Here is a 15,996-nt window from a genome sequence, read left to right on the forward strand (position 1 = left end):
TCCCTTGTGCACCCACTCATCAAGAAGCAGTCTGCTGATCCTACCTGCTGGAAAACTATCGCTCAATCTCCACCTTTCCTGAGCAAACTCTTGGAAAAGCTTGCCATCTCCCAGCTTACTCTCCACACTGAATCTGTTGGTTGTCTCCATGACCATCAGTCTGGCTTCAGAGCTGCCAGAGGCATGGAAACTGCTCTCCTTAACACCTGTGCTGCTCTCTAACCTTGATTCCAGCATTCCTTCTATTCTCATCCTTCATCTTTCCTCTGCTTTCGACAGGGTCAACATCGCCATCCTGATCAATCGACTCTGTGAGAACCTGGGCATCACAGATCAGACCCTAGAGTGACTGACCTACTTCCACTTGGACCGCCACTCCGCTCCCAGGTCGATCGTGGTCCCATTCTCTCTGCCACCTCTCTCTACCTGTGGCAGTCCCCAGGGCTCTATCCTCTCACGCTGGTTTTTCAACCTCTACTTGGCCACTTTGGCCTCCCTGATCTCTACCTTATCCTCTAACTTTCAGCGTTGTGCGGATGACTCAGCTTTCCTTCAGGCTCCCCTCATCCTCCTCTCCTCTCTTGCTCATTCCTGACTGTCTATCCACGATTCAGGATTGGTGCGCCTCCAACAATCTCTGCCTTAATGCCAGTAAGACAGAGATCCTTCTCATTGGGACCCTTGCCACTGTGTTTCCTCTCTCACTATAGCAGACAACCTTGGGCCCTCTTCCTTTGCCTTCCTGCGAGGCAAAAAACCTTGGTGTCATCTTCAACGCCACACTCTCTTTCTCTCCTAACATCTCGGACATCACCAAGAAGTCCCACTACCAGCTGCTCCTCCTCAAAGGGACTCTTCCCTTTCTCACTCTCCACCAGAAGCTCATTGTCTCTAAGCTGGACTACTGCAACAGCCACTTTCTCAATCTGTCTTCCTCTAGTCTCCGTCATCTGCAAATAATCCAGAACAGGACTGCAAGACCTAGCCTTGGCCTCAAGCCCTGGGATTATATTTCTCCAGCCCTGAAATCTCTCCACTGGCTGCAAGGATCAAGTTCAAGAACCTTTGCATTGCCCACAAGGCTTTCTGGGGCCAGTGCCAACACTAAATCCAATGCTCTCTTCCAAAATACCTTCTTTCTCTAACCCTTCACTCAGCTACCTCCAACTCTCTAAGGCTTAGAAATTTCTCCAGGCAGAGAGTGGGGGTAGACCTCTCTCCTCTGCTGGTGCCTCCAACTGGAATGGCCTCCCTGCCCCTCTCAAACTTGAGGAGGACAACCTGAAGTTTCGGAAGCAGCTAAAAGCTTTCCTCTTCTCTGCTGCTTTCGCTCTCTCTCCCCCCCTGCTGACCTACCTGACCTACCTGTCTGCTGTACTGACTGGCTGCTTGGCTACCCTCAGAGTCTCTGAGTCCAGGCTCTTTCTTGATTGGTCACCCTTGCACTGCCTCCGGGCCTACCATGCACTTAGGGGCTGTAACTGTAACCCTGCAGTCCATTGTTCTCCTTGCACAACCAATAGCAGCTCTGCCCTGGCTGCACTTACTGAGAGCATTGCTGCCCTGTTTTCCCCTCCCCTCTCACTTGCACTTCCCTGCTCCCTTTTCCCTTGCACTTCTCGTTCTCACAATGACACAAGGCCTAGTGAGATCGTTTGTCTTGTCCTCCCTCTATCATCCCTCCCTTGTGTACACTTGTGTACAGGCGCATTATAAATGATTTGAATCACATCATATCATTTTATCACAGATGCCCAAAAAAATATACAATGCCGCAGTAAGAAATGGCTAGACTGGCAACACCCAAATGCCAATCTAGCCAGGTAATTAAAGTTAGCAGGACTACTTTATCAGAAATGTCCAGTTAAAAGAAAGTCATACCAAACTGAGGAATGACTAGACTGGCTAAATCAAAATGCCTCTCTAGCCACTAATACCACATATCATGCCTGCTTAGCCTGGACATGGACAACCATTATGATTTATCACACAATCCTGCCCCCCCCACACATCCACTCTCCCTCCCACCCACCACCCCAACCTCCACAATCAGCTCCTTGGCCCAGAATTACCTCTGCGTCCCTCTTCCTTGTCCCAGAGCTTTCGTATGAGGCTCCTTGCCTCATAGGTAAGTACTGGGATGAGGAACAGTGGGACTAGGAGTGATGAAGATTACAGGTAGCTAAATCAGGCATTACCTCCATGTACCTCTACCTCTTCCCAGTACTTTTGTATGAGGCAGAGTGCCTCAAACACACGTACTGCCTCGTCTATAAGTACTGGGACGAGGAAGAATAGGGCTAGGAGTAAGCAAGGCATTAAACACAAGTAGTAGCGCAACACCATTGAGTTGACTGGGCTTCAGCACTACCCCCCTGACATTTTGGGCTATATTGACTCAACTTGGCTAACCTTTAGAGCAGTTCCCCACCGAACAGGACACAGATTTTAAACGGCACCTGGTTTTTGCTGTTAACAAGAACCCAGCAATTACCAACGTAAAGCATTTCACTGTTAGTACCTGCATTCAAATGCCACATTGTTTAGGCGATTGAAATCGTGATGTGGGTTTAGTACTTGCATGCCAGGGGAGTGATTGGAAGGGTAGAGAGGGAACAGGAGACTTATAGGAGAGAGTTAACTGCTTGTAACATTGAATCTGCACTAGAATAGTCTCATTAAAATGCGTAAATAATTTGGATGCGCCCACACAAATAAGTTTCCCCCTCCCCACCGCATGTGAAGTTAGCGCCTCTCCCAACATTTGAAGGGTTAGCCCCCCGAAATGAAGGTTTTCTTGTGCCCCTGTACACAAGCACACACACCATTCACCTAATACACACCCAGTCATCCACACATTTAAGTGTGCACCCTTTCACCACACACTCACACAGGCAGCCACCTATACATTTATGTGTGCACCCATTCACCACACACTCACACAGGCAGCCACCTATACATGTAAGTGTGCACCCTTTCACCACACACTCACACAGGCAGCCACCTATACATGTAAGTGTGCACCCTTTCACCACACACTCACACAGGCAGCCACCTATACATGTAAGTGTGCACCCTTTCACCACACACTCACACAGGCAGCCACCTATACATGTAAGTGTGCACCCTTTCACCACACACTCACACAGGCAGCCACCTATACATGTAAGTGTGCACCCTTTCACCATACACTCACACAGGCAGCCACCTATACATGTAAGTGTGCACCCTTTCACCATACACTCACACAGGCAGCCACCTATACATGTAAGTGTGCACCCTTTCACCACACACTCACACAGGCAGCCACCTATACATGTAAGTGTGCACCCATTCACCACACACTCACACAGGCAGCCACCTATACATGTAAGTGTGCACCCTTTCACCATACACTCACACAGGCAGCCACCTATACATGTAAGTGGGCACCCTTTCACCATACACTCACACAGGCAGCCACCTATACATGTAAGTGTGCACCCTTTCACCACACACTCACACAGGCAGCCACCTATACATTTATGTGTGCACCCTTTCACCATACACTCACACAGGCAGCCACCTATACATGTAAGTGTGCACCCTTTCACCATACACTCACACAGGCAGCCACCTATACATGTAAGTGTGCACCCTTTCACCACACACTCACACAGGCAGCCACCTATACATGTAAGTGTGCACCCTTTCACCACACACTCACACAGGCAGCCACCTATACATGTAAGTGTGCACCCTTTCACCACACACTCACACAGGCAGCCACCTATACATGTAAGTGTGCACCCTTTCACCATACACTCACACAGGCAGCCACCTATACATGTAAGTGTGCACCCTTTCACCACACACTCACACAGGCAGCCACCTATACATGTAAGTGTGCACCCTTTCACCACACACTCACACAGGCAGCCACCTATACATGTAAGTGTGCACCCTTTCACCACACACTCACACAGGCAGCCACCTATACATGTAAGTGTGCACCCTTTCACCACACACTCACACAGGCAGCCACCTATACATGTAAGTGTGCACTCTTTCACCATGCAGGCACACCCCCACAGCCACCCATACATTTAAGTGTGCACCCTTTCACCATACACACACAGGCAGCCGGCTATACATTTGAGTGTGCACCCTTTCACCATAGACTCATACACGCACACCTCATGGAGTTGAGGGGGGGCCCTAGTACTTAAAAAAGAAATTGGGGCTCATTACGGGTCCAGCGGTAACCGTGCCGGTGCTACCGGCGGGTTGCCGCCAGACCCATAAAAAATTACTATGGCCTGACTTCCCGGTGCCACCGTGCTATTTCAAGTCCGGCGGCTGGGAAATCAGGTGCCGGTAATTTCGTTAAACCCCAGACTCCACGGGAATGGGGACACAGAAGCACCTGAACCATTGTTAACGGTGCCGGTGCTTCCGTGACAGGTCTGCCTACCGTGGCTGCTGTGCCTGGCAGGGTCAGACCTGTCGGGCACGGCAGCCCCACCAGGCAGACCTGTAATATGCCGGTCCGGAAACAACAGTGCCTGTAACCTTACCAGCACCGTTGTTTCCGGACCGGCATGGTCAGAATGAGCCCCATTGTTTCTTTTTTAAGTCACTATAACTTCATTAAGAAATTATTTCAGTTAAGGACCGAACCATAATCAAAATAATTTCTTTATGATGGCTGAGTGGCTTCAAAAACAAACAATTTCTTTTTGAAGGCATAGGGTTCCCCACCCCCCCCTCCCCCACCCATGACATGGAGGCCTCCAGCCTAGGGTCTTCCATGTCATGGGCTACGGCGGCCCTCAGACTTCAAAAAGAAAGTTTCTTTTTGTAGTCACTCTGCCTTCATAAAGAAATTATTTCTGTTACAGAAATGTTCTTTATGAATGCAGAGTGAATTTCAAAAGAAACATTTTTTTTTTTAGAAAAAAATATTTTTTTTTTTTTTTTTTTTACTGGGGCCCCCTCCCAGCCATGTGCTGGTGGGGCCCCCCACACCGCGGGCCCCCCCGCACCGCGGGGGCTGCGGGGGCCCCTGTTACGCCAGTGGGTAGACCTACAGGGATCAGCACAGTCTCCTTAGCCTTCACTCCTGAGGAGGAAGTACAAGTGGCTAGTGCTCACTTTGAAGTCTTTGCTGAAGACCCTTTGAGTCTTCAAGCAACTGTATCCTTAGAGCCTATGGGTCTGGTTAGCAACCAGAATAGGCGAAATCTATGACTCCCTACCAGCAAACTCTAAAATATATTACTTGGACAGTGTTCTTGTCAATGGCCAGGATACTCCTGCCAGGAGAGACACTGGGGCCAGCAGAACAGTAGTGGATGAAAGCTTTTTCAAGCCTGAGGATGTTGCTAAGGCACCCAAAGGGCCCACTAAATTTTCTGGAGGTCCTGTCCAGATGGTTCCTTTTCTACCAGCCCTCATTCAGTGTAATAACATGCAAGTGAGGATTCCTGTCAGTGTTAAGACTGATGTGCCTGGGAGAGTCCTGTTGGGGAGTGACCTAAGAACTTTAGGAGTAGTGTCCAGTACCCCCAGGCCTTCCAGTATGGAACAGCAGAACCTAACCAAATTGACTAGAGAGGCCACCTTAAGGGACCACTCTAAGCCTGTGGGAACCTCTACTGAGAACCCCACTACAAGCCCTGGTGTTAGTGAGTTGACCTCTAACCCAGGCAAGTTTCAGGCTAAAATGTTAGGGAAATGGGAGCCCGAACCAAGCTCCATCATTGTTCCCCCAGTTTTAGAGTCTCTGACTCCCCCTGCTTCTGAGGAAGAGGGGGATAGACCAACTGGACCCCTACCTAGGCCTAAGAGAACTGGTAATTCTCAGTGCTGGTGGATAACCAGAAAAGAAAGGTCTAAGGCCAAAAACCTTCAGACTGTTGGACCTTCTACTGAAGACTCCAACCCAAATCCTAGTATTGGGAGTGGAGCTCCTAAAGTAGGTGAGGTAAGATCTAAGAGGAATGGGAAGCAGGTAGATTGCCTAACCCCAACCCCTCCAACCAAGAGGCCTGAGATCCAACCTGCTCCCAACAGAGAGGTGGTGAGGAACCTTGGAGGCCCCTCTAGATCTAAGGGAATCCTTTATAAGGACCTCTTGAAAAAGCCTAACACAGGTTCAGAGGTTGTACCAACTTCTGAGGGACTGATCAACCAGATCCCCTATAGAATTAACAAGGAAGATGTTTCTCAAAGGGTCTGTAGGTCATATAGCTTACAAAGGAAAACCTTTGATTTTTCCATTGAACACAGGTCAAGGTGTCACCAGCAAAATGCTGATGGTCTCTCTAGGGTATTTGTAACCGACTAGAGGTATGAGATTCATCCAGGAGAGGATTCAATCCTCCTGTCCCTTAGTCTGGGGGGGGGGGTGGTGAGTGTTAGGGAGAATTCTCTTATAAGGCTAATTTCCCAAACCTAGTGAGTCCCCCGGCAGCTTTGCTGGATTTTTGGGGTTTGTTTTTTTCTCCTGCTAACAGTGAGACTCTTTTCCTCCCACTCTTAGGCATGATTTGAGGTATGTCTTTGACTTTTTGTGTGCTTATGGGCTATGGGGTCTTTTACTCCACAGGGTATCATTTGTTTTTAGTGTATGTGTTACACAGCACCCTCAGTGCAGTAACACAGGGGTGTCATAGTGACCCCCAAACATAGACTCCATACCCTGGGACTGACTACCGTCTCCCAGGGCATGTAAAGTCACCATTGATTTTACTAGTCCAAAATTGTGAACAGAACCAGTACAAACCATCATATTGTGGAAGTACTAGAAGGGGTTAATTAGATTGCCCCTGGTTCTGTTTCCAAGGGGGCACTGTCCAGTCCCCCCTTGTCGAGTTTCTGGCTGGTGGCAGTGGTTACCACGCAAAATATTCCACCAGAATATTTCCTATGGGATTTTCCCATTGATTTTAAACGCACCACTTTTTGGTGCAATGTTAAAGATACCGCTGGTTTATTTATTTAATATTAAATCCCCGGTTGGGTCTTTTTTCCAGAACTCTTTTCTAAAATGGCGTTTGTGTCCGTCTCTGTAACTCCAACCAAGGTTGGGCCCTTTGTTCCACTTTTTGGCGGGCTTCTCCACAGAAGCCCTCCACCTGGTGCCACTCTGTCTGGGTTCCACAGGATGTGTGGGTGGGGGAATTGGCACCCTGGACTGCGTTGCCTTAGCAAACCAAGTCGCACTCTGTTCTGATTGGGCCAGTGGTGAGCCGCCCGGCTCACCACTTAGCATTTTTGAGTGACAGCTAGGCTGTTGAATGGGGTTTATTCTGCTTAAAAGCAGGGCTTTTGGGACTGGAACTTGAGAAGTCGCCACAGGACCTAAGAAATCTGAAGAGGTTAGAAGCTGAGCCATCTGCAACGACGACACCAGCGGTGGAGCCCTGCTGCAATGACCTCACCACTTTCCCGACGACAAGAAAAGATCTTCTGCTGAAAGAGTCTTCTTCCTCTGAGCTGGTGGGATCAACCAGTTCGCCATTTCGCCTTCCAGGACGTCTCTTGGTCAACTCGCCAGAGCCAAACACCCCGGCGGCCGGATAGCCAAGCTTCACCACTGTGACCGCGAATACCAGGAACGCACCTTTTAACCGACGAACTCTGCGGCTGGTTTCTTCCCTGGGCAGTAGAACGACTCCAAGTTTCCTCCTCGACGAGATCCTCTCTTCCCCTGTTCGAAACCACGAACTGCACCCGCTGCCAGGAGCAACTGCCACCGTTGGAGCTTCCTCAACTTTAAAGGTACTGTGTTCCACCTGGCCTCCCTTTCTTCGGTTTGCTCAAGGTGACCCTTAAATCCTTGGCTTTCCAACTGGGTTGGCCCCCAGACCTTCTACCTTTATCTTTTGAACCACCCCAACCTCTTTTGAACATTTCTACAAATACTTGAATGCATTTCTCAACTGTGTGATCTTGGGCACATTTCACCTTGCTCCATTTAAAGTGGGCCTGGCCCATGAACTTTGGCTCTACAGTAGACTCTGCCTTCACTAACTTGTTTTGGTCTCTTAAAAGTGTTGGGAACTGTTTTATCTTTATGGCCTGCCTTTTTCTCTCCCTTCTAGTTAATTATTGGAGTGCCATCTAAGTTACGCTCTCACCTCTGTTTTGCCGAAAAGGGTTGTTTTGACTTAGACTTGTCTAGTAATTGCTAAGGGAGGTGTGTGTACTTTTCTGATTGTGTTAGAAATTGCTTTTGATTTATAGTGCTAGTGTATTTTCTAAAGTGTGTGTTAAACAAATAATTATCTACTTTTGATACAAAGCTCTGGTCAGTGTTTGGTTGCTCTACTGTGTTTGTAGCCCTATTGTGTATACTCTGTATACTGCCTAACTCTTCTTGAGAGAAGTCTGACTGCTCAGCCACAGCTACCACGTAAATATGGGGGTGCAGAGTGCTACCAATTGGGTTTACTGCTTTCTCCTGTAGTCTTAATCTTTTTGCAGTGGTCCCCAAGGGAACTGCACAGGATTCTGCCTAATAAGGTCCAACGTCGGAAATAATCTGTTGCAAGAAGGGCACCGAGTAAATAAAGGCTGCCATGGCCGACATGCGTCGGGGAGCGGCGAGACACCAGAGGGCAGTGTGTCCCAAAGTTCAGAGGAATTAGAAAATATTTTTAAAAGCAGTGGGACCAAGGTCCATGGGGAAGAGAGAAATGCGTGGAATTAGGAGGGAAAAAAGCCCCAACCACAGCGCAGATGGAGCAGGTCCGCTCCCGTCGATGTGGACAATAGGACGGAGGTGTGGCGCTGGAGGGCGGAGTCAGGGGAGCGCATGCTCCTGGGGCAACGTCCCCACGTGCAACTAATTTTTAAGGGGAAAATAATTTTTGGTGAAAAAGGTTCCGTTTCCGTCCTAACGAGGGACGCCCCATGTAGTATGGAGGAAATGGGACGGGTCGTAGGAGTCCGAACAGTTACAGAAATTGCAAGATTCACCTAAACATGCACCTTCCCCTTTTCTCGCTCCCACACTGACCTCACTCACCTGACCCACCTGCATTGCAAGTTTTAATGCTTGCCTATTTTCTATATCGCATTCCCTCCCACACCCATGACTTTGCCTCCTAAACGTTTATGTTTGGAATGATTTCTTCCAAGTGAACCCCAAATTCTGAGGTTTCCATAGATATTTCCGACCCTGAAATCTATGTTGCCTGTCAGCCTATGCAAAAGTTTGAAAGCGGACCCTTCGCTGTCTATCGGGAGCCAGACTAGTAGGGACTGAAGTGCATGAATAATGGTAGATTCTTGCAAATCGAGGATACGTCTGCCTGCATGATTTCTTACTAATTACTTGCCTCTGACAGCTGTGTGCAGCCCACAGTCACACATTTGAATTCTGGCAGAGTCGACTTGGCTCTGCAGCCTTCGAAAGCTGAGAAATTCAGTACCGGGAAGGTCTTTCTTCTCTGGCTTACTTACCATCCAAACTATGGGCCTCAATGCCCAGGCAACGACACACACACACGCTCCCCCCCACCCCCCTGCGTAGACTTGTGCCTATTAGCACCCCTCCAACCACATGGGGTTCATGGGGGAGCAGCTCAGGGCTCATTGAAGCCACAAACCACGTAAAATCATAGTGGTACTTACGAGTCTGCTACTTCTGACCTGCACTTATCAACGCCGTGTTTTGCACCTGCCCCTTCCTTATGGCCAACCCCTCTTTATTTGGCAGAACCACGCGCCAAAAGGCCAGTTAGACGGTGGAGGTATCCACCAGGAAGTGCTCGAAATAAGTCATATTATTCTTATTATTGCTAAACTTGAAATAATGGAAATGGTTTATACTGAACGTTGCTTTAACTTACCTGTTGGGGTTGTAATTTGTAAGTTTGGCTAGAGTGCGATTCAAGGTGCCGTGCGTTGGACCTTGAAGATCCACGATGAAGTGGAAGAGTGGGGGCGATTGTCGATTGCTAAACACTTGTAAGACCTTTGCACGTTGTTTGCGGCCTTTTTGCAATCATTGAAGCTAGGTTTATTGTTTAGAGCGCACATTAACTTGATGCAAACCTTTTACTGCCGGAAACCAACTCTGAACTCACATGATGTCATTTCATTTTTGATATAAATACTAACAGCTTGGGCACATATATGCTTACTTAAGCCACGTTCGCCTGTTGATCCTTGTTTGTTCCTGCCCCTACTCCGATCTTAGTTCTATCTCGTGTGTCCCACATGTCGGTTTCCAGAGTCGCTACTGCCCTACCCTCAAACTCCATTCAAGACTGCGAATAAGTCACCTACCTTCAGATAACTTCCCTGCTGACAGGCTCCAGGTACGGGTATAGACAACTTCCCTTCCCTTCAGTGCCAGTTAGGACTGTGGATAACTTCCCTACCCTTCTGCTCCAGTTAAGAATGTGGACAACTTCCCTACCCTTATGCTCCAGTTAAGAATGTGGACAACTACCCCACCCTTCTGCTCGAGTTAAGAATGTGGACAACTTCCCTACCCTTCTGCTCGAGTTAAGAATGTGGACAACTATCCCACCCTTCTGCTCGAGTTAAGAATGTGGACAACTATCCCACCCTTCTACTCGAGTTAAGAATGTGGACAACTATCCCACCCTTCTGCTCGAGTTAAGAATGTGGACAACTTCCCTACCCTTCTGCTCGAGTTAAGAATGTGGACAACTATCCCACCCTTCTGCTCGAGTTAAGAATGTGGACAACTTCCCTACCCTTCTGCTCGAGTTAAGAATGTGGACAACTTCCCTACCCTTCTGCTCGAGTTAAGAATGTGGACAACTATCCCACCCTTCTACTCGAGTTAAGAATGTGGACAGATTCCCTACCCTTCTGCTAAAGTTAAACTGTTGACAACTTCCCCACCCTTCTGCTCCAGTTAAGACTGTGGAAAACGTCCCTACCCTTAAGATCCTGTTAAGACTGTGGTTACTGTCCCTGACCTTCTGCTGCAGTTAAGACTGTGGTTAACTTCTCTACCCGTATGCTGGAGTTAAAACAGTGGATAATTTACATACACTTCTGCGCCACTTAATACATTGTATACTATCCCTACTCTTATGCTCTTATTAAGACTATGGATCTCTTCCGTGTCCACCCGAATAAGCGATTGACAGAGACTGGGCACGCCCTGTACTCACAGTGGTTGGCAGTGGGCGAGTGCCGTTAGCCCCAGCAGCAGCAGCAGCAGCAGCAGAGCCTGTGCCCCCATGGTGTGGCCCGGAGAACTTGGTGGCTGCCTTCTGGGCTCCGCGGAGCTTTCTCTCTGCCTCCACAAGCCCTAAGCAAACTGAAGAAATCTGCAAACATGCCAGCAATTAATGAGTTACAGCCGAGGAGGCACGTGAGTGAGGTCACCGGGGCAGCCCCTCGGCCCCAATCTTTCTTCACGCCTGAGCACATATGCTCTGCCAATATTTACAACTGAGCCCGTGTTGCGCAAGTCGCTGCATTCTGCGCAGAAGCTCCTTTACGCATGACACAATGGCAGCATTGTGTAACTATATGGAGATTAAGTGCCCGGGCTTTCCCCTGCGAGGGGAGATTGCTTGGCAATTGCGCCACAGTGGAATAGACGACACAGCCGTTGGTAAATCCCGTCGCTGCATTGCTGCCATCTACCCTGCGCCCATGGCATGACCATGGCAGGCTTGTGAATATGTGTTGGCTGCGCTCTCAGCCCTTCTTGTGAGCAGGGACTCCTTGATGGCCTGCCTGCTGAGCAGGGGCGTTGCTAGGGGGGGGGGCTAAGGGGGCTATAGCCCCTGATCTTTTGGTTGTAGCCCCGGATAGAATCTCAGGAGCTACAGCCAAAAGACTAGCTAGCCCCCAGTCCCAACAGTTCCGACATCAGCTTAGCCCCTGGTCTTTTCCAGACCTAGCAACTCCCCTGCTGCTGAGGCCCTTTGCCGTTCGGTGTCCCGGAGCCATTGTCTGCCCCGCCTGCTTCTAGAAACGTCCCTGGGTGGCACACATGAAGAGGCATGAGAGAAGCGGTGCTGTGATGGGCCCCACCTGTTCCTGATACCGGCTGTAGAAAAGCAGGCTGTAGCAGACGGTGATGCCTGTCCTGCCCATGCACACTCACTCTGCCAGCCCTCATGCATAGCCCTGGAGTTGCCCATCTTCACTTTAGGTGAAGGAGAGATGCCTGCTCTTGCCTACACAATTTGGTGGCTATAATACTATATTGTGCCCTTTGCACCTGTTGCGATTTCAAGTGGAGAAGAGCACAGGCAGAGGGTAGGACCCAGACCAGCTGAGCCTCAATCCTGGTGTGCTCCCTACACATGTGCCTTGTTTATACTCCCTGGCCTGGGTGCGCCATGTCCTCCCCTAGGGCAGGGAGGATAGATCATGGCAGCCCGGCCCCTCACTTAGAGGCTTGTCTCCGACATGAAGCTTAATATAAGAGCCCCCTTTCATTGTTTCAAAAAAAAATGTTTTTCCAAATCCCTGCTGGCATCGTGGCCTGCATTAAGTACACATGGTTCTGACTAATTGCACCTCCTGAAAAAAGCATTGTTTGGACCAGCAATATTTTCTGATCCCAGCATATTCTGTGAGCAAACACCAGTCCTAGAATACGTGGAGAAAGTACAGACTAGGGGCAGATATTACCCCCCCACCCACCCCCAGCAATGTTCTTTCCAAGTGATATAATGTCTAGATACCTCATACACGGCCAAAACAAACACAAATGCATCCTTCCAGGCTGAAACAACCATTATTAGCACCCTGGAAGGGGCTTGGCCAATCGGGATGCTCGGAACAGGGGCTGTATTGTCTGATACAAGCCAGCTTTCCGAGCAGCCTGGCGGCTGCTAATCAAACCCCCTCTCCCCACTTTTTAGCAGATTCCTAGGCAGGTGCTAACATTGTGTAGTTTAAAAAAATGAAAAAAGGCACTTACATTGCTGCGTTGCCCGGCGCCATGCAGTGGTTCCCCAAACTTATTTTTCAATTTTTATGTCACAGTCATCGACAATGAAAATGGAGTTTGTGACCACGGCGTGGTGCCAGGCCGCGAAGCTAGGTACGATTCTTTTCGGGAAATAAATATACACCAGTAGGACCGCGTAGGGAACTACACGGGTGCTAATGGCCATATGGTCTGAGGCGGCACGCTGACTCTGTTTGGAACGGCACTGTTGCTGTGCTAATGGACCCTTCCTTTGCTCAGGCCGTTAACTTGGGCGGCGGGCCGTTACCGACAGTGTTAGCCCGCTGCCTCGTGCCATATCACCCTAATGGAGCCTCTGCAGTGCCTCAAGGCACAACATTGCCAGTCTGCAATATAAAAGATGCAAGAAGAAAAGAACCAGAAAGCAGACCCCCTCCCCTCCTGCTTGGACCTGGAAGTAATGGGAAAACATGAGTGCCTTTTTAAAGCTTGGGAATTGAGTTTGTTCCATAGCCACTGACGCTGGACAGGCTTAAATCTTGCACTAATCCTTGTTTTCTTGATCCATTCCATTCCAAATGTCTTCTCTTGAAAGATCTGAAAGTCCTCATCGGCCGGTAAATATCAATGAGTTTGATGAGTATTTTTAGTACCTCTTCCACTTTAAAGTACGTCTTGATATTGCAGTGTCAGATAAGTACTCAGGGTGAAAGGGATATCGTTTCAAAGACATTTGTTTATTTTGGTATTGAAGGCACACCCCTCTACGCTCATGTCAGAAAAAATACAATCTGCTAGGGAAAAAAGGCCAAGAGATTTATTGCAAGGGCAACACGTTTTAATAGCACAAAAATAAGGATGCAAGCAGAGCACTCTGCTGCTCGAGAACGTTCTGCCAAAAAATGGTGCACGCAAAGGTTATATGTCAACACAGGTATAAGGCAACACATCGTCATAACTATGTCATACATAAAGTAGAAACCTGCATGGCTGGTTGGTGAGACCCTATACATGAGCCTGCTCCATAAGGGATGCCAGGCTGAAATTGGCCCCAGCCCCATCTGTCCGTCTTCCATCACGTGGGGTCAGCTGGGCTCATGTCTCCAGGTCATGTTCCTCATAAGTTACTATTGCAAGACAATGCTACTCTATCATTATGTCGGAACCTCTATACAACAACACATTCTTTTAGAGCAAGAAATGGACCACCTAACATCCTACCCTCTTCTTCGGTTATTGCCTGATTGAAAGGCTATGCTAGCAAAGGATCATTATCCTGTGCAAAAGCTAAGTCAGGAATAACGTCTTCATTTTCTATATGTACGGGGACTTTAGGTTCAAAGTCAGCCTCTCCAAATCCTTGAGTTCCCCTCCCAGTTTGTTCACAATTCTTGTACTCTTCAGACTTTGGGAACATAGTGCATTCTAATATATCTTGTACTATCTTTTCCCCAGCCTTAATCTGGTATGCCTTCTTTCCTTTATTTTGCATTAATACTTTCTGATCTCTTCTATAGGTCTTTCATCTGGTTGAATTAATTCTCCTCTACTGCTACATAGATATCAAAAACAATTGATTGTTCAGTAGCTATAGTGGGAGTAGAGGCTCGTTTGCTAAGTTTCTCAAACTTAAGGATTCACCAATTTGTATCAATTGATTCCGATCCCATTACTGACACCAAATGTAAGGGGCAGAAATGTGAGCGGGCAACTTTTAGATGATTTTTCCAAAAATGCATTATAAAGTTCAAACAAATGCCTCACTGGCCCAACCCTGATGAGGATGTCTCTGCTTAACATAAACTAGATACAACACCCTAAATAAGGCTATCTGGCTCTCACACTTGTACATATAATACAAAAGAATATATATGGCAATTCAGAACAACAATACTTTATTGACAACACATTCAAAGTCTCTCTTTATAACCTGGGTGAATTCCCCTTCCCCGGTTTTAAGTTGGATTCAGTTCCACTGTTCAGCAAAAAAAAGCAAACAAGGAAATCCAGGTTTGCAGTAAAGTTCCAATATAGTTATTGGCAAAGGCAGTTCTGTCAAAGTCAAGTTCCAACTGTCCAGGATTCACCACATAAAAGATTCTTCTTCTCCTGAAATTGATATTTTAAAGTTCATCAAATAACACCAATGATGTTCTTGGTCAGATGATTTTTGTCACAGCTTATACGATTTATAGAACACAGTTTGTTGATATTGACTTTCTCAACTTCCTTCTTCTTATAACCCCAAAGAATAACTGGCTCTTTGTTAGGATTACTTCAAAAAGAATAACAACTGGTAATTGTACACTACTTTCTTCCTAGCACCATGAATAATAACTTCTTCTTTGTCAGGGTAACTTGACAGTCTACTGCTTCGGAATATACACCATGTTGATCTACTTGTCTGATTCACAGTGTTCCACATTCAGCAATGCTTTCTGAAGTTTTAGATCTACTGACACTTTAAAGTTTACCATGTCTTCAGTACTTAATAACTTCCAACAACTGTACAGCAAAGACAAGATTCACATCAGTGCCCTTTGAATCTTTCAGGCAAGCAGGGTTTTTCTCCCTATGGACATTCTCTTTCATAAGGGTAGCTGCATTGCCATTCCTGTCTTTCTGCAACCCCATAAACCAAGTACCATTCACCTAAACTTTGCTTTGGCAATGTGAGTACATGGCTATTAGCTGTTATTCTTACATAACAGTCAACCATTAACAAGCTTTTATTTATGGAAACCTTATATTAACACATTGTCTTCCTATAGCAACAGTCATGTGCTTACAAGTCTTATTGTTATCTTCTTTTCACATTGGATAATGCTCGTTTTGTGGGGTAAAAAGACAGCCCCAGAGTGACAGAAATGGAGAGGCCATGCTAGGCCCCTATTGTGAGAGTGAATCTAGCTAATGTGGTGTTCCATTGAAATATAAAACCCAGAACGAAACAGTGATTTTGCCGTAAGGCCGAGTGAAATGGAAAGAAATGGGCCTAGCCAACTCCACTAAAATGGACAGGTGTGCAAGTGAAGAGGAATCCACCTGAGAGCTTACAACTGATGGATATGCCCAGTGACTAGGTAATAACC

The 15,996-nt window shown here is 47.6% G+C and overlaps 1 protein-coding gene across 2 annotated transcripts in view; it reads right to left on the reverse strand.

The window, feature by feature from the left end:
• LOC138447868 (complement C3-like) overlaps positions 1-11,300 on the reverse strand; it is a 1,306,650-nt gene extending 1,295,350 nt beyond the window's left edge. For both annotated transcript variants that reach the window (XM_069604330.1, XM_069604329.1), the window contains exon 1: positions 11,142-11,300. In XM_069604330.1, the coding sequence (XP_069460431.1) occupies positions 11,142-11,212 (71 nt within the window). In that variant the 5' untranslated portion in view covers positions 11,213-11,300. The remainder of the gene's footprint in view (positions 1-11,141) is intronic.
• Positions 11,301-15,996: the final 4,696 nt, after the last annotated feature.

The sequence above is a fragment of the Ambystoma mexicanum genome, chromosome 3q (assembly GCF_040938575.1).
Source record: "Ambystoma mexicanum isolate Mex_15411 chromosome 3q, UKY_AmexF1_1, whole genome shotgun sequence".
Taxonomy (NCBI): domain Eukaryota; kingdom Metazoa; phylum Chordata; class Amphibia; order Caudata; family Ambystomatidae; genus Ambystoma; species Ambystoma mexicanum.